The sequence below is a fragment of the Aulonocara sp. 'chitande type north' Nkhata Bay genome, linkage group LG7 (genome assembly GCF_057382095.1).
Source record: "Aulonocara sp. 'chitande type north' Nkhata Bay isolate Kocher_YH1m ecotype deep benthic linkage group LG7, A_spYH_male_GT1.1, whole genome shotgun sequence".
NCBI lineage: Eukaryota > Metazoa > Chordata > Actinopteri > Cichliformes > Cichlidae > Aulonocara > Aulonocara sp. 'chitande type north' Nkhata Bay.
Genome location: NC_141350.1, coordinates 26,286,821 through 26,305,354, shown reverse-complemented (window position 1 = coordinate 26,305,354; position 18,534 = coordinate 26,286,821). Strand labels below are relative to the sequence as shown.

At 45.5% G+C, this 18,534-nt stretch overlaps 1 protein-coding gene across 5 annotated transcripts in view; it reads right to left on the bottom strand.

Annotated features, from left to right (window-relative positions):
• Positions 1 to 18,534, bottom strand: part of LOC147325242 (uncharacterized) — a 60,477-nt gene that overhangs the window by 24,606 nt on the left and 17,337 nt on the right. For all 5 annotated transcript variants that reach the window (XM_086299662.1, XM_086299660.1, XM_086299659.1 and 2 more), the window contains 6 exons: positions 17,558 to 17,735; positions 15,184 to 15,376; positions 13,159 to 13,378; positions 11,527 to 12,061; positions 7,959 to 10,670; positions 6,681 to 6,730 (listed from right to left, as the gene is read on the bottom strand). In XM_086299662.1, coding sequence (XP_086155788.1) covers positions 6,681 to 6,730; positions 7,959 to 10,670; positions 11,527 to 12,061; positions 13,159 to 13,378; positions 15,184 to 15,376; positions 17,558 to 17,735 — 3,888 coding nt within the window. The remainder of the gene's footprint in view (positions 1 to 6,680; positions 6,731 to 7,958; positions 10,671 to 11,526; positions 12,062 to 13,158; positions 13,379 to 15,183; positions 15,377 to 17,557; positions 17,736 to 18,534) is intronic.

Sequence of the window (18,534 nt, the reverse complement as noted above, 5' to 3'; positions counted from 1 at the left end):
CTGAGGTCAGACCCTTCCAGATTGTTTTTGGAAAACATGGGCACCACATCCTCCTGACTGAAGACCAAAGGAATTAGGCACATCTGGAAAGGCTCCATCAATGCTGAAAGGTATAGACATGTTCTAAACCAACAGATAGTCCATCCAAATGACACCTTTTTTAGACGACTCTCCATATTTTGCATAACAATGCTAACCCATGTATGGCATCTGTTAAAGCATGGCCGACCTGGCCTGCTATGGCGTTATTTTTGTGACCCTCACCAACTGAGAACATCTGGAGCATCATGATAAGAAAGAAGAGACAAAGAAGAAGAAGCCAGGACAGCTGAGCAGCTAGAATCCTGCATCAACAACATCCCTCTCCCTCAAAATAACTGGCAGGTCTAAGACTTTCAACAGCAGACGAACAGTATCTGAAAGTCATGTCTTTAAGAAACAGGAAAAATCCCGTTTCTTAAAGACATGACTTTAAGTCATTTGCACAGAACATTTCTGATGATCAGAAATGTTCTCAGTGGAGGGATGGCTAGAGCAGGGTGATATGACCAAAAATATTTATCACGATATACATTTGAAAATTTGCGATAACGATATAACTGACGATATAATCGACACTAGACAAAATACTTTACAACTCCACAACTTTATTCGTGCAAAAAAAAATAAAATCAATGTGTTTTCACTTAAACAAGCAGCCGTTTTTTGCATTAAAGTTATATAAAAATTTAACAGTGCAAATGCAAATTCCTTGCTGACAGTTTAACCAAAAGGCATTTCCAGCGGAAACTGGCTGACATATCCTCAGCATAACCATGTATAATATCCACAAAACTTAAAAAGAGGTTATACACACACAATACGGTAATATTATGTTGAAGCACAGTACGTATCACTCCGCCAGGCTCCTGCCAACGATAGCCGTAATGCTCCGACAATCCATCAAGCGGTGCGGCTTCGTAGCTTAGCAAAGTCGTACTAAAACATTTGACAGATTTTCGAGCGTCGTGTACGACATGAAATCGTTTCGAGGTCAGTAAACACAACCAGAATTCATACATAAGGCGCACGGGATTATAAGGGGCACTGTCGATTTTCAGAAAAATCAAAGGATTGATTTTAAGTGTGCCGTATTTTCCAAAAAACACGGTAATAACGATGGCCAGCTAGCATGCTCTACCAAAAATAGTGCTTTGTTGTGTATCTGACGGACGAAAGCTAAACCAGTTCCACACCACTGAAGTTGCAGCATTTTTACAAACCAATTCTGGTTCATTTAACGATCCCCTTTCGCCCTTCTCATTCTCCGTCGCCGCCGTGCTTTTTCCGGCATGTGCGTATAAAAAACAAAAGCACTGCGCATGCGGGTTTTACCCATATTCTATCGCGATATTTCATTTTCTTATCGTTGCCCGACATTATACCAGTATTACCGTGAACGGTATGATATGCCCCAGCCCTTGGGGCGGCTATCAAGAAGCCATTTTTAATGAAGGGAAACAGGAGGAAAAGGCTGAGGTACCCTACATGACACAAGAACTGAACTGAAAATCTGTGGCAAGAGGTCTGATCAACCCAAATTAGATTTTTTTTAGTGTGAGTTAGGATGAGAGAAAGTGATTCTGTGGACAGGTGTCCTTCATACTAGAGCAGGGCGATATGGCCAAAAATATTTATCACGATATATATTTGAAAATTTGCGATAACGATATAACTGACGATATAATTGATGCGAGACAAAATACAACTCCACAACATTACTAGCGCAAAAAGACAACCTATCATTTATTTTCACTTAAACAAGAAGCTGGTTTTTATGTACATTAAAGCTTTATAAAAATGTAACAGTGCAAATGCAAATTCCTTGCTGAAAGTTTAACCAAAAGGCATTTCCAGTAGAAATGGGCTGACATATCCTGAGCATAACCATGTATAATATCCACTGAAGTTAAAAAGAGGTGCTTTGCAACATTAAACTGCAGTGTGCAGTACTTGTTTTTTGGACCATAAGGTGCACGGGATTATAAGGCACATTAATCGAAACAAAGCAGTCAGATAAATCAAACTTTATTAAACTCATTCTTCTTGCTTCCTCCACTTCTGTACCATTGATTCATTAATGTTGAATTCTCTGGCAGCTGCTCTATTCCCATGTTGTTGCAGTATATTAATGACTAACCTCGTATTGTGGATGGATTATCTCAGTTGCTCTCCTGACTGAAGTTTGGTCCGTTTACAGCATCCTGCCATGCGATTGCATTTGTCTCTAACTATCAGGAACCTTAACGTTAACTTTTATAAGTGGAAAAGTGTTAGTGTTCGTCCTCCAGCTTCACTGTTTATGTTATGCTAACGTAGCTGTGTCGCTAGCGGTCACGTAGCACATCATTATATACCAGCTAGCCCAACTTCAGTAACCCTACAAACGTCACTGCTGTTTAGTTTCCTGTCTTCATTTATGTTGGAAGTGAAAGCAGAGCTGTACGTTTGAATTTTTTCAGAAATGTCTCAGTCAGAACATGCAATATCATGCTTAGGTAACTAGCGAAACTAGCGAGCTAACTTCCGCTAGCTTCCTGCTAACTTCTAACTCCGTTAAATGTAATAACTTTTGTTTTCATGGATGCCTGGAAGTTAAACTTCATAGTTACACCTGGTAAAGCAGCAATGCTGATCGTTTTATTAAAGATGAAAGAATTTAGACAGTTTTTAAACTCTCAGTGATGCTGCAGTGTTGTTTCACCTGAAACATACGGAGTTTAGGAACCAGATTACTCCCAGATTTAAGAGCATCTTAGTCCGACAAATATGACAATAACGACGGCCGCTTGCATTTTCTGCAAAAAAAATGTGCTTTGTCGTGTATCTGACGGACAAACACCAAACCAGTTCCACATCACTGAAGTTGCACCATTTTTACAAACCAATTCTGGTTCATCTGTTTCACTCAACAATCGGCCATGTGCGTATGAAAACAAAGGCACTGCGCATACGCGGATTACTCATATTCTATCGCGATATTTCATTTTCCTATCGTTGCCTAACATTATCCCGGTATTACCGTGAACGGTATAATATGGCCCAGCCCTACTTCATACACACTGAGAGTTTAGATCAGCAGTATCTGCAACTCACTGATTGTCATGTGTGTGCCACATCTGTGGGAGCCACAATTCTTGCTTGCTGTAGGGGATCAAATACTTCAATATTTCATTCAGTGACATGCAAATCAGATTATAACTTTTATGTAATGTTTTTTCTGGATTGTTTGTTCATATTCTGTTCTCTCCATTAAAATGAATCTGCCATAAAAGGGAAGTAAAAAAAAAAGGGGAGTGAGCAAACTTACAAATTCAGCAGGAGATTACAGAATTATTTCCCTGAGTGTATCTACAGAGGAGGGCAGGACAGAGGGTCCAACACTGAGTGTCTGCAGTAAAACATGGTGGAGGCTCTGTCATGGTTTGGGCTGCTTTTCAGCCAGTGGTGTTCGACATCTTGTCAAAATCGATGGAATTATGAATGCAGAAAAGTACCAACAGATTTTGATCCACCGTGTAAAAACATTTGTAAAGAATCTGACTGGCAGCAGCTTCATTTTATGTAAATACAACAATGAACCCAAACACACTGCAAATATAGTAAAAGCATTCCTGGAAAGAAAAACACAAAGTGGAACACCATCAGTTATGGACTGGCCTCCCCCGGACCCCGGAACATGCATATATTTACATGGACGTTTGTTCATGTTTATAAATCACCGCACAGATTTCCTAACAAAATATAAAGAAATGAGGCGTGGCTCAAGACTTCTGCACAGCACTGTATCTAAAGTACATATATGAAGGCCATGAGTGACTGCAGGACTCTCAGCCATCAAATCACCAGCTTTTTTCCCTACCTTAATCAACAGCACATCCACAGTGGGCTCTCCTTTGGCACAGAAGCTGTACCTTCGCCTGTGCCTCTCATACATGCTGCCAGTTTCACCCTCAGCTTCTAACAATCCAGGTCTCACACACATGCTGACAGCGAAACATACTGCAGGCAAAAGCTCAGCTATCGCCCCGCTCTCCACTGTCTGTCCCGACTGCAAATCTGTCACAGCAGCAATGATGGAAACAGCCGAGGGAGGAGTACGAAGGAAAAAGGTCCAACTGGAACTTTGTGCAGTTACAGGCAGCTGATTTACTTGAGGTGAAACGAGAAAACTTCACAAAAGAAGAAAACAGTTAGTATATCCAATTAGCGACATGAGAAGAGGGAATCCAAACCAAATCCACTTAAACAAACAGTGAAAGAACAGCTAACGCAGATCAGTGTGCTCCTACTCAGAGTAATCCTCTACAGCCTGCGAGCTCTGACGAGGAGACTTCCTGCACACATCTGTTTATAACACCAGCCCCCTCTCCATCCCTCCTATCCACCCGCTTCCTTTTTCCCTCACTGCCTTCTTCCCTCTCTCTCTGTCCACTCCCTCCATCAAAGGAGCCAAATAAGAGCAGCAGAAGTGGATAAATAGTGACTATGCCCTGTGCTGAGTGACTGTGCTGAGTGATAATGTCATATGTGCTGCTGCACCCACATGCACAATCACTGCCACATCAGGGTGACGTAAACATGGAAAACAGACACCTGCAGTCAATGCCACTGTAAACGGATGAGAGGAGGAGTACACCAGGGACAGGCCCCCAATATGTTGCAAGGCTAACACAAAGAGACACACAACCGTTCACACGTACTGGACATTTTCAATCACAGTTAACCCACATGCAGACCCGTGACACACACCCACATATGTACACACAGAGCACACAAACAGGCTTGACATTAGAGTGCTCGGTCAACACTGCACCAGCACACAGTTCCCGTGCTGAAGTTACAAAAATAAAGAAATCAAATTTATTTCTGGCATGCCAAATATTTTCAGTATTTGCTTTTTCACACTACAGTTCCCACAATGCTTTGGGTACACCTTGGGAAAAAAAATGTGCAGTATAATGAATAAGTTGGTTGAAAAACAACACGTGTGTGTGCATGTGTGTGCATGTGTTGCTGATAACATGATGAAAGTCATTTTTAATAAATTAAAGAACTCTCTCAACAACACAGAGCTAACTTATAGTCAGTAAGTGCAAGAAATCAGCACCACCTGTGACCAATCAGCAGCACACAAACACAGCAGTAACCACGGTAACAGCCGAACACCACCCAGCTCTGACAGAGTGAGAGACGGTCACATCTGGAACTTTTTATACCTACTGAAACCACACGGGGGCAACAAAGAATACCCGAAAATGAGTGAGTTCCTACAGACTGCATCAGAGAGCACACAAAGAGAACACAGGGTTCAATTTTCAATTGAATTCAGTTTTATTTATATAACGCCAAATCACAACAGCAGCCACCTCCAGGTGCTTTATACTGTTAGGTATAGACCCTACAATAATACAGAGAAACCCCAACAATCAGACAACCCACTATGAGCAAGTGCTTTGGTGATAGTGGGAAGGAAAAACTCCCTTTTATCAGAAGAAACCTCCAGGAAAACCAGACTCAGGGAGGGGGCGGCCATAAGCTGCGACAGCTGGGGACGATACGAGGAAGACAGAAAGACTTGTTGCAGGAATTGCTTCAAGATCAACCCGAGACAGTGATGAAGTTCATGTCCTCTGGATGCAGAGAGCACTCCCATCAGCACAGAAAAGCTTCCTCGTGGAATAAAGGTGATAAAGATGGTCACTTCACTACAGGGTTGAGAGGGTCAGGATTTTCCTTTAATTTGTCACCGAGCCGTACGTGTAAGATGTGAGACTGTATCAGCTCTGGCCTAACTGCATTAACAGATCTGTTAACAGAGGTTAGCAAACCTGCTACCTGATCCCAAACAAAAACTAACTCAAATGTGGACACAGTGGAACCCAGGATCCTTTAGAAAGTTGCACAAACACGATTCAATAAGTCATTTCAAAGTCCTATGATCACTTTTATGGAAAATAAATAAAAGTGCCAAACATCTGAATCAAACACATGGAAATCCAGCAGTTTCTCTAAGACTCCAAACTCGACCTGCTCATCTTCTCAACAAGGTAGCAAAGTTTTACATGAAAGCGAATAAAGCAGGGTCTCCTATACCGCTCTGTGTACTGTACCTCCCTCTTCCGTCCCTCCCTGACTCTGACATTACACCCCAGGGCAAGGTCTCAAGGTTCCCATGCCTCCCACTGTAACCTGCAGCTCTATGATACCAAACAGTGCGTCATCAGGAGTCATTAGAGAAGGATTTATATGGTGTCAAAGGAGACCGCGGCCTGGCCCGCTCTGATCTAACCCCAAAACCACAGAGAGCAAAACTAATGTTCATATGCACTGCAGGAAGGAGAGAGGAGGTGGGCTTGTGGGACCTGAGTGTGGCACTGAGCTGGTGTATTTGTCTTAGCTGCTCGGTCTCCGTGCTCCCTTGTCCGCTCTGTCAAATAACAGGGTTTTAAGGGGGTGGAGCCTTAGCTTACTCTCCAGAAAGTCTCAGTACTTCACTCCTGCAAGAGCCTGCAATGATCACACCACATCTAGCCAGCTGCTTCGCAAAACGTTGACAGGTTCAGTGTATGCAGGTGAGACAATAGGACAGACTTGCCTGTGACACTATGAAACAGTCACTCCACTGAACAGCAGCTCACCTGCAGAGTGTGTGCGCTGTCCCAGCCTCTCTGCTCCTGCTCTGCTGCTCCTGCACACGACAGAAAACACCATCAGGTTAGCGTGGACACTCACTGGCTTTGAAAAACGCATCAGCCAGCTACAATATCATCCACAATACACAGAGCACAGCTATATTTAGAGGGTGGTGAATCAGTGATGAGAACAACAACATGAGGTGGTAGGATCAAACAGGCCAGTCATTGCACACACATTAACTCCAAAGCCTCTGAAAACAAGTAAGTGATGTCATTGTTCCAGGAAGTGCAAACACTTCACTGAAAAGTGATCAAGGTGTGTGTTTTGTATGTAAGGAACAAAACTGCAGTGGTAGGCACACGTAAAGGCTAGGTTTTTTTCTGTCTTAGCAGGGCAGAATTATGAGCCTGGGCCTCTTTCAGCTAGCTCTGGTGCTAATGCTAGCTGGGCCTCAGCACGGGTATGTTTTTAAAGTGTGAGTGCTTGTATTAACTTAGCGTCGAATAGTATAATACTCGTTTAATGTCCCGCTGTCCTTCGAGGCCTTTGCTCAGTGGATCAGAATCTGGATTGGACACACACACACACACACACACACACACACACACACACACACACACACAGGAACAGAACTCATACCACAACCATATTTCCACCTACCTCTAGTTTTACATTTAACTGTTATGATGTTATGATGTTGATTACATCATCACGTTTCCTGGATACAATGCAAAATATAAACAGTGCCTCCGAAACCAAGAAAAGCTAATGCTTACCAACACCGCCACCATCACAACACACACACACACACACCTTTTTTGGCCTGCTTCCACTCAGTCTCATTAAGAATGGAGGAATGTCGTAACTGATGCGTTCCAGTCACTCCTTCATCAGACCAGGAGAGAACTATGGAAGACTTTCACCGTCTCAATCAAGTATTCAACACTATGACTGCTCATGTGACAGCTCTTTCCAACACTAACTTATCTTTTCAAAGAGTAACTAGACCATAGACACACTCTTCAAAGGTTAAAAAGAATTTTAAAGAACATTTATGTCAGTCTAATGAATGTGGAATGAGATATTTTTGCTATGATGATTCTGTTGAAGGAAAGGAAGAGGTTTGTGGGGGAGAGGAGGATGAATGATGGTGACAGGAAGGTGACGAGGACAGGAAATAAAAGAGATCAAAGTGACAATAAGAGACATGAACAAAGATGTGTGGGTGTGTGTGTGTGTGTGTGTGTGGGGGGGGGGGGGGGGGGTGTAGATGGAGTTACCTGTGTGGGATGCATCCTCCACTGTGAGCTTCTCCACTTCTCCTTTCTCCACCGTATCCAGACCTTCAAATACACCATCCTCAAGGTTCACACAGACACAGTCGTGAGCTTCTCTTTGGTTTGTGCCACCGTCAGCTTCAGGATGGCTTGCAGTAAGACTATTGCCATTTGCTGATGACAGAAGTTCAGCTGATTCCACAGGAGCAGTAGTTTCCTGTGGAGTGGGACTAGCTAGGGAAGCTGGGTTACTGGGGATAACAGGAAGTGCTGAACCACTCTGATGTGGCATTATAACCAGCTGTGGCTGGCTCTCCTTTCCTGGAGTGTGAGAGTGTGAGGCTGACAGGTCTGCACAGCACTTACTATCTTCTGATCTATCCTGCCACTCAGCATCTCTGCACTCCACAGAGTGACCGCCGTCTTGATCGGGGATCTCTCTTGTTTGAAAGTGCTGCTGTCCATCTCCCTCTTCAGGACAGGTCAGTGGATTCTGACAGTGGGACTGGCTCTCTCCGTCTGCCTTAGCTGTCATCACCTCTGGCAAAGGTTTGTTATCTTCTTCTTTAGGTGGTGAGTATGTAAAGACTTTGCTGTGCAGACTTTCTTTTTGAATTTCCTCTTTGGGCTGTTTTGGTAACTGAAGAGCTTCAGCACATGAAGGTAGGTCACTGTTAGCCTGATCGTCTCTGTTAGTTATACAAGATATCTCTGCAGAAGGTGCTTCCTCTGCTGTGTGAGCACACACTTGTCCTATAGATGTGATGTGGTTAGTGAGGTGAGAGTGAGAGTGTGCTGCAGGCTGGTTTTCTGTGTCAGCTCTGGCGATCAGCTGTGGAGCCAGCTGTGAGCACTGAGTCGTGCTGAGGCCGACTGCACCGCTCCCCTTAGATAATGATGGACTGGTTCCTGCTTCTTTGCCAGCACACACTTGACTCTCTGACATATTGTCTAATAAATGTTGGCTAACTTCTATGCTAACCACTGCTGATGCTATTGCTACTGCTACAACAGCTACTGCAGCAGCAACCACATCTTCATCATAGTTCTGCTTCACCGCTCGCCCTCGCTCCATGGAGCACGCCTCTGTGGCACTGTCCTCGTCGCCACTCTGGCTTCTTTCCTCAACTCCTCCCTCTACGCCCACCCACATGTCATGTCTCATTTTCTCCGTGTGCTGCTGACCTCTCAGCATCTCAGGGGCCAAACAATGCTTTAAATATTCCCTTGCAGTGATCTCAGTGCTTCCTTCCTGAATGTGAAGGGGAGCAACATCCGCTCTATCGTCAGCTGGTACAAAAGCAGCTTCTGTGGGACGCACAGATTCAACAAGTCCTGCTGGTGTTCCTGTGGGATCCACACAGTGTCCTGGCTTTTCCTCCCTGAGCTCTGTATCCTCTGACTGTTTAACAAATTCCTTTGGATACTTGGAGTTTGCTAACTCGATCTGGATCCCAGACTCTGTGGCTGTACAAGTAACGGTCAGATCATCGTTTGGTGGCAGAGCCTCAAGATCAGCATTATCCGGTGCTGGCTGGACAGGAATGGCAGGCATCTGTGATTCCAGCTCTCCAGGGTCACGTCCTTGTGTTGCCTCCAGCTGCACACTTGTATTTATCTTTATGTCCACCGTACTGACGTCTGCTTCACCGAATTCTGAGCTCACGGTCTCATCCTCCGATGAGTCCTTTCTTCTTTCTGTGTGTGAAGCTGTAACTGGAGTGGAGTGTGCTGTCAGATGCTCAGTGTGACTGAGCTCTTCAGCCATGAAACCAGAGTCTGAGCTTGTAACATCACCGCCAGCTCCATGAGCGCTGCGGGCCTGGATCTCCGTGTGGCCGGGTAGGTGCATGGCATCGTCATCGGCTTCCTGCTTCCGGGCCGGCTCAGAATCAGGGAGGCAGCAATCGTCTGTCCTCCCAGTCTGCGTCTGTGACTGGATGCCGGGGTCTTTTGCTTCTTGGCTTTCTGACTGAATCTCTGTGTGACCCTGAGATTCTGTACTAGAGCAGGAGCTAAGTTTGGCTTCTCCACCTCCTCTCTTCCCCCTCTTCTTTCTCCTGCGTTTTTTGCTCGTTGCTAGTTTTTCTCCTCCCTCTTCAGCGCCTGCTGTTTCACAAATCCTTCTGCTGAAACTTGTCTCTCTGTTACTGGCCTCTTCTCTGTCTCCTTCCACTCCTGCCTTCTCCCAGTCTGACCTAACTTCCTCCTCTCGCTGCACTTCCCCTCTTTGTGCGTGTGGCCCATGTGACAGCGCTGGCAGGTTTCCAGCAGCATGTGACTGACTAGGAGCTGCAGACAGAGCCTGCTCTAACAGCTGTGGAGAACTAAGACCTAAAGCTTGAGGTGAGCTCGCATCGCAGTTTCTCTTCTGTGTCACTCCTTGCTCCAGTTGTCCGGGGATTCTCTCACCCGTGGTGCCACTGTCGTACCAGACTGACTGCGAGTTCACTTCTGTTCTCCCGGAATCTTCACTGGAAACTTGTCCGAAGTTTTCTTCCTCATACCAGATGGTTTTTCCGGCTGCTTCTGGTCCCATTATGCTTCCGGTCCAGCCTCCATCCCGCCATAGCACTCTCCTGCCTTTCCTTTCAGCATGTGTGGACTCGGGGCTGGCTCCCGGGTCAGATGAAGGACTTTTCTCCATAGTGCCGACTGGGCTTGGCTCCTCTTGCTCTGTCTGACTGTCCTGGGACTGCTCCTGACCCATGGCCACTGAAAGGAGACGAGCAGATTAGGGACTGCAGAACAAACAGGTCTATCACAGCTTAACTCTTAACTCTTACTCATCAAATGGATTACTCTGATCTGGATCACACACCCAGGCCAGACATTACACACCACAGCTGCATGCCGAACACATGAAACAGTCCCTGACCTGCCAGCTCAGGTCTGTGATGTCAGATGGAGCGGTTAATAGTTTGTTGAACCCCGCCTAAAACAGACACACTGCATCTACAGCAGTGAGAACAGGCCTGACACAGACTACCTGCAACGCTGTGATAAACCGCAACTTCAGACAGAGGCGAGCAGACTGATGATGAGCTGGGATGGATTTCTGACTGACCTGCTGAGCCTCATTTTCCTTCCTTCATGTATCTGAGACTGCAGCAGGTTTTGTCTTTAGTGATGATGACACAATCCCTACACAACAACGCCGCCTTAAAGAACTCATCTTTAATGTGAGCTAACAAACAACCACCGGGCTCCTTCAGCTCTGTGGAGTTCGGATCTTACTGCTCATCGTGTCTCTATCTGAGCAAGCTGTTTGCAGAGGAAACAGGACCAAACACACACACCTCAGAAAAAACCTCATAAACATGAAAAAGCTCAGATAATGTGTTTGTATGCACGTTTTCATCAAACAGCAGTTTGCACAGATGCACAGATGTCTCGTTTGTTACTCTTTGAGTCTTTAAGTAACTGAACAGCCAGAAACTCACAAGCTCATCGTTCCTTTTCTTCTCGTCTCTACACAGCCTGCACTTGTTGTTAAAGAGCGTTTCGTTTTTGCACACACCTCAGACGACGCACAGCACAATAAAGTTGTGTATTCAGTTACAGGACGTACCTGTCCCATCTGCAGCTGATTCCACTGTGATTTCTGCGCTGACACTTTGTGTGTCTCTTCCTGTCTTTGACACCAGCTTACGCATCAGCAGCTCCACTTCCTGTTTCTGGTCTTCCTGTTTATCTACGACACTGGCCGTAGGCAAGGCAACCACCTTCCTGCCAGCACACTTCCTTTCAACACCTGGTCCCAATACTGGCCTTATGGGTGATGGAGTTTCTTGTGTTCCTCCGACATTAGTCACGGTCGCCACTGCTCGTTGTCTTGGTGAGAGAGTTCCACTTCCTGTTGCTGTGCGAGGCCTCCGTGCACTTTCTCGGCTCTGGTTTCCTGAAGACTCTGCTGCAGGTCTTGTGACTTTGGCGGTTCTCTTTTTGTTTTTCTTGTTCCTCCCAGTGCGGGCAGCTGCTGTGCCCTGGTGTTCCCACCCTTTTTCCTCTCTTTGACAAAGACCTCCACTGGTACAGGATGTTTGACTGACAGCAGCCGAGTCGTCCCCTTGTGTTCTCTCCTCCAGCGAGTGGAAGCCTGAACTCTGAAAAAAGGAAAAGAAATACAAATGAATCGTATATGGAAACATGCAGAAATGACCCACGAAGCAGTTTAGCACATCGTTTGTTCAGTATGCGTGAAAGACAACATTAGCAGATGGATGGCTGTTACCCGAACGGGTGATCGAAGCTAATCTCAAAACTAACAAAAGAGTGACGTACAAAAGAGATGATCTGTCACAGCCATCAGTGCCTACAACTGCTGATAGTCATACAGCTCACTCACTCATTAAGGAAACGAAGGCTTCGCATGCCTACCACAGCAACCCACTGTATGTGGAACTGATCCCTACACTGCAAACAAGCTATCTTGGCTATCCACTCACATGTTCAGGCCAGCCATGAACTGTCAGGTGAGCTGCATAAAGTAGGTTTAAAACCTGAAGAAGAAAGGAGACACTTATGGGAATTTTAATTTCATTTGGCCTTCACTCCTCTGGCTCACAGACCTGCAGGAAACAGCAGGTCACAGTCCAGCGTCTCACTCTTCTGGTCTGACTGTGACACCTGCTGGCTGGGACAAAGTGCTCTGTTACTTCAAGCTTTCCTGTAAGGTTTTCCACTGGGTGGATGTTATCACTTCATGGAAATCATGACGCATGCCACATATGCCACACCTGTGCAGTATAAACAGTTTAACGCTCCTCTGCTGGTCACCTGTCTAGGACAGCTGGCTCTGTATTAGCAGCAAAGCCCATATTTATGCAAGCTCACTTTGTATCCTGGAAATGATGCAGATGCATGTGTGAGCACGTTGAGCCCTGGGAGTTTCCCTTTGACCTCATTATCCCATTGTCATATTACAGACACTGCTTAATAGCATCGCTACTCACCAAGTTACCCTATAAAAAGTTCTCTCACACACACACACACACACACACACACACACACACACACACACACACACACACACACACACACACACAGCTATGACAATTAGAATCTAAATACAATAATGAATGAAAGCCTCATGCAGCTACAAAGTAGCAAAGAAACAAGCCAAATTCCATCAGCAGCCAGGAACAGGAAAGAGCTGCAAAAGTCTTTCTGCACACTGTGACTGTTGATGTTATCTACTCACCACGGTGGATTTGTGACCCTCCATCAGCCTCCTCAGCTCCATCACTTCCTCTGGTAAACAGCAGCGCCCCCTGCTGTCTGTCCCTGTGTCCCCCTCCCTCTGGAGGAGGAAGGTTAGGGTGTAGGTACCTACACTGGCATGGTACTGAAACACTTGACCTTTGGGGTAAACCTGCAGTGTCTCCTCAGCTTCCGCTTGAACATCTGGGAGTGTTGCATAGCTGCAATGACAACAACAACAAAAAATGAGTTTTCTTGGTTTCCTCTGTAGCGCACGTGCACAGATCCAGATACCAGGATAACAGGAAACACAGAGAAATACAACCCCAGGGCTCCTACCTGTTCACAGGAATGATTAGAACAGAAAGTAAAGTCACAACGAGGGAGGAGCTGAATCAGGAAACTGTGCAAGAGCTCAAATAAAGACACACTTCACCTCCTGTCTCTGAGACACACAACTCATCCATGCCCTCCCTAAAGAGGAGGAGCCCTAACCATGCAGCCAGATCACATCACAGAGCTCAAAGCTACTGATACACACACACACACAGACACACACACTTCGATGTGTTGTGCTCTTCTCAGGGACAAAATGAATGCCTCATGTTTCTGTGAACTCTGCCAGCTCCCTCCCTCTGATTCAAACACACAAACATTTTCCAGGAACTTGGAACGTTGCTGCTGGGACAGGATCTGATCTCTAACTCTCTAACAGGGGCCCAAACATGTTGATGTCATGTATGTATGTTTTGTGTTTGGGAGAGCGGGGTCTTGCATCTACTGCTCGTCTCTTTCCTAACACTGACTTTCTGACCCCATCAACAGGAAATCACAATCACCTGCTCTCTGATGCCTGCTGCAGGTGTCTGTCTGTTTTATATGCTGCTATTGTTGTTGTACAGTCATCTGCAATACTGCCACCTACTGGGCTAGTATATGTGTATTTAGTTCTGCTGTTCTGTGCAAAAACGACGCCCTGCTCTCTGATGAATGTGCTGGGGGATAAAAGTTCTGGGTACTGTGTGTGTTTGAACACAGCTATGAACACATCATTGTCACCACGGCTTACTGCCTCACAGCCACAATGGCACTCGTGCATACACTGTGGTAACTGTGGCCTGGAAAACAGATGTTTCGAAAATGAAAAACAGTAAGGTGGGGCAACGGCACAGTTTTAGGTGGGGTTTGTTTCCTCCGAACAGTCATTTAATGCAACGCTTCAGTTCACCTGCAGACATCCAGCTGCACCGTCTCGTCCTCATCGGTGACAGAGCTGTGAGAGGCCTGGGCACACAGCAGCAAACACACAGCACCCAACTGTGTCCTCAGCTGCTACAGTCTTTGCACCACCCATTCAGTAAAGCTGCTGAGGCTTTGAAAAGGGACCCAACACTTCATCCAAAGCATGAGCTAAAAACACTAACATCATCTCTAGCTAGCATCTGTGGTGCTGCACATATTCACTGGATCCCTTTTAAATATATTAGGAGCTTGTTAGTGGAGCTCAACAGGACAATAGGATTAGTGGCCACACTGAAGACTGAGGGCAGCAGCGATGAACACACTGACCGATCACAACACAGGACAAAACACACACACTGGTGCCTTTCAGCTCCCAATGGTGGCCACCAAAGTTTTCATGCCTTTAAAAATACTAATAAAAATAAGAATAATCTCCATATTTCTCTGGCACTGAATGCAAACCAGATTTACTGAAGACAGTTCTATTTCTATTCAGTTTTATTCACAGCAGCAGTTACCTCAACACACTCTGTATTGTAAAGACCCACAGAGAAACCCCAACAATCAAAAACCACATTTGAGCAAGCATTCGGCAGCAGTGGGAAGGAAAAACTCACTTTTAACAGGAAGAACCCTCAGGGAGGGGCAGCCAACTGGACCCCTGTTGTGTGCCGGAGTGTGTACAGAAGAGTGCAGAATGTTGTCACTGTGTTTCAGTTCAAAAGCTTCTTGATAAACTCGGAGCTTTAACCTCAGTTAGTACCCGTTAATGAGCAGTACTCACTGTGTGAAGAGCTCCAGAAGTGGCTGCTTCCCTCTGCTCTTTGCAAGACATGCTGGAGCTGAACCCTGAGTGTTCGTCCTTCGCAATGCCTCCTTCCCTGCGGGCTGCTGCAGGAGGAATGTTGGTGCCGTCTTCAGACCATGACTGGCTGCGAGCTGCAGCAGGCTGGAGGGCTGCTGGTGCTCACACACAGCTGGAGAAGAAGAAACGAGAGAAAATGTGATGGTTGGATTCAACTGAAAACAGAACAGCTCCTGGTGGACAGAGAAGAATAGAGTAAGGGTGGCTGTAGCTCAGAAGTTAGAGCACGTCATCTGCTAATTGGAAGGTTGGTGGTTTGATTCCTGGCTGCTCCAATCTGCATCCCAAATATCAGCCTGCGTGCCAAAGTTGGGCAACATACTAACAACCTAAAGTTGTTCCATGAACATCTGTGAATGTTAGAAAGCACTCTTATAGAAACATGTGCTTGGGTGAATGAGGCATTTTGTATAAAACGCTTTGAGTGCTCTGATAGAAATGCACCATATAAGAGCCGGCCCATTTACCACTAACTCTGTATCTTTAAGAGACGTGTGTGTGATGAAATGTCTGAAAACAACAAGCAGAAATAGTGAAAAGGAAATGTATGTGGGTCATGTAGCAGTGCTTAGAGCATCAGGGGGGCTGCCAAACAGCAGCAGAAACAGACTTGCCTCATATTTAGTGGACCTAAAAGGCTTCATGAAATGTTTAAAGCTTCAGTGGGCAGAAAAGTACAAACACTAAACCAATGCTGACTTAGACCGTAGTGAAGATTATAACAGCAATTTGGTGCTGACTGGAAGTCACGCAGCAGGACACGGCGCTCCGCTCAACAGTGACGTTCAGTGTAAACAAGGAGAACAACGGTGCTTTTGTCTCCATTCATTCAAACTTTCATTATTAAAGCTACAAAATCATCCAACGAACCATCTGACGTTAGAGAAATCTCACTGTTAATGGCAAAGTTGAAGTATTTCGGTAGGAAAACCTGATTCATGCATCCAAGATAATTCACGCACATTCATCATGTGTAACAAGCTTGGAGCACGCAGGTGGAATTCATTGTGCACGCTCTGCACGACTGTCATGAAGTGAGTTGGGTGATTCTGAAGAGTCCTTAGTGAGCTGTGTGTGACGTTTGAGGACCACTGCTGGTGCTGTAACACAGAAAAACCTGCTAGCTCTGCTTGTGTTTACTGTTATAAACAGAGACTTTTCCTTCTGGCAGAGTGACACGCAGACTGACTGAACACGACTCAAACCTCTGTTTGCATTCTCCTCAGCCTGCTCTTGTGACCTTTTATAGAAACAAGTCTAAAAGTTTAGCTTTATTATCCAAGTGGCCTCCAACTAGGCCTTCACTGCAGTCCCTGAGTCCCTCTGGACAGTGTGTGTGCTGCTGGTATTTGGATTATTTTAATGTAATTATCTATTAAATAATATAGTTTCAAGTGCAGTTCAAGTGCTAACAGACCATATGAAAAGGCTGTGCTTCAGTTTTGGTGGATGTTAGCAGTTATCTGTGATGCATTCATACAGCCCATGAATGCAGCTCATTAAAATCTCCATCCTCTTATCGCAGTATGGAGACTTCTGGCCACAAAATTAAGATGATACCAGCTCAAGTTTTTAAAAAGCTAACTTCACAAACCCATGGCTGCGGCTACTCTATGTCCATATCTTCTTCATAGGTTACCAATGAGCTGTGGGTGCAGATTACAGCCACAGGACTTCTGTGAAGTTGCACAGCACTGGGTGTGAGCCACCAACCACAATGGCACCTGCACACCACCACAGGGAGACATTCTGTCCAGCTGGGAGGAGAGCACAGGCAGACAAAGATTATGCTGCAGGGATTACATACCCCTTATAATCTGGAAGCACATGGGCTCCCCATGGAGAGGAAGTAGCTTGTGGGTGGGACACCTGGTCTTCTTTGGTTAAGTGCTATGTTGGTGCATACTGAGATAAAACCCCTGTGCTAAAAGATGTATGAGGATCACAAGGTTCAGCTTCCTCAGACCGCCGTGGCTGCTAATCAAACGTGTGTAGTGCATGTCTGCAGGTGGAACCAGATAAACCTTCATAATATTCTGCTAAACATTCTGAAGCTGGGACGCTGTGTTGTGGGTTCTGGCTCGGCACCTTGGTGAATACAAAAAAATTAAATAGCAAACCTTTAAAATTACACAATATGCAAATGCCATCTGAGCTGGAAAAATCCGTCACCGTCTGAGAACTGGAAGAAGACTGACCCTGCAGGGGCAGCCTGTACCTGTCTGTTCTCAACCTCTTCCAGGTGAGGCTGACTCTCACTGCAGTAGTTTGCACAGAAATCATGCTCACTCACCAGGGCAGCTGCTCCAAAATGAAGCGACATCCATCCGTGTGTCGGGTCTGTTCGTGTCCGTCACTGTGACCGTTCCCTTCTGCACATCTGTGTGTGTGCTGCAGGGTGCTTGTGGTGCAGTCCTGCGGTGAGGCTGGCTGACATGCTTCAGGGCCAGGCTCTCAGCTTCCTCTGGACTCTACCACACAAACAGAGGCACACTGCTGAGCACTTCTTCAAAACTCTCAATTTCTGAGTTTCCTTCTAAATACCAGCAGCTTCAGGACCCCTCTGTCTCTTCTCACTCACCTGCTCCCGGTTCAGTAGGAATGCTTCTGTGTGCTGCACACCACACACTGCAGTCATCATTCAGATACACTCCTACAGGCTCTTTGTCAAACCTGTCAATTGTCAACTCAAGTACATCTGCTCACATCTGCCTGTTTCCTCACAGGGATGTGTGTCACACAGCTTTCTGCTGCCTAATCATCATTCTTAAACAGGATGAACAAAAAAACATCACCCTCCATTGTGGAAACTGCAAACATGACCTGCAGCACACACTCATCACACACATGTCACAAAGGTGCCCCATGCTCCCAAACTGTGGTACCTATATTATTTTATAATATATATATTTTAAGAAATCCTTAACCATAAGATCCCTGAAACTGAATTTGTACTAGGTTTTATCTTGCTTGAGAAACAAAGTATGTTTGTTTTTACACCAGCCAATAGGGTACAGGTTTACTAGCATAGCCTCCTGACATCTGACCCACATTAAACTCATGGACTGAACACACACCCACAACCACCTACGCACACACAATGGACAAAAACAAACAAATGGCCAACTGTACCCTCATACACACAATAATAACATGGACTGAACCACCACTCACAACCACTTGCACTTTATATAGCCTCTGTACATTCTGTACAATACGATAATTATAATTCTACAACTGTTTACAACTGTTTATAACTTGCATAGTTCA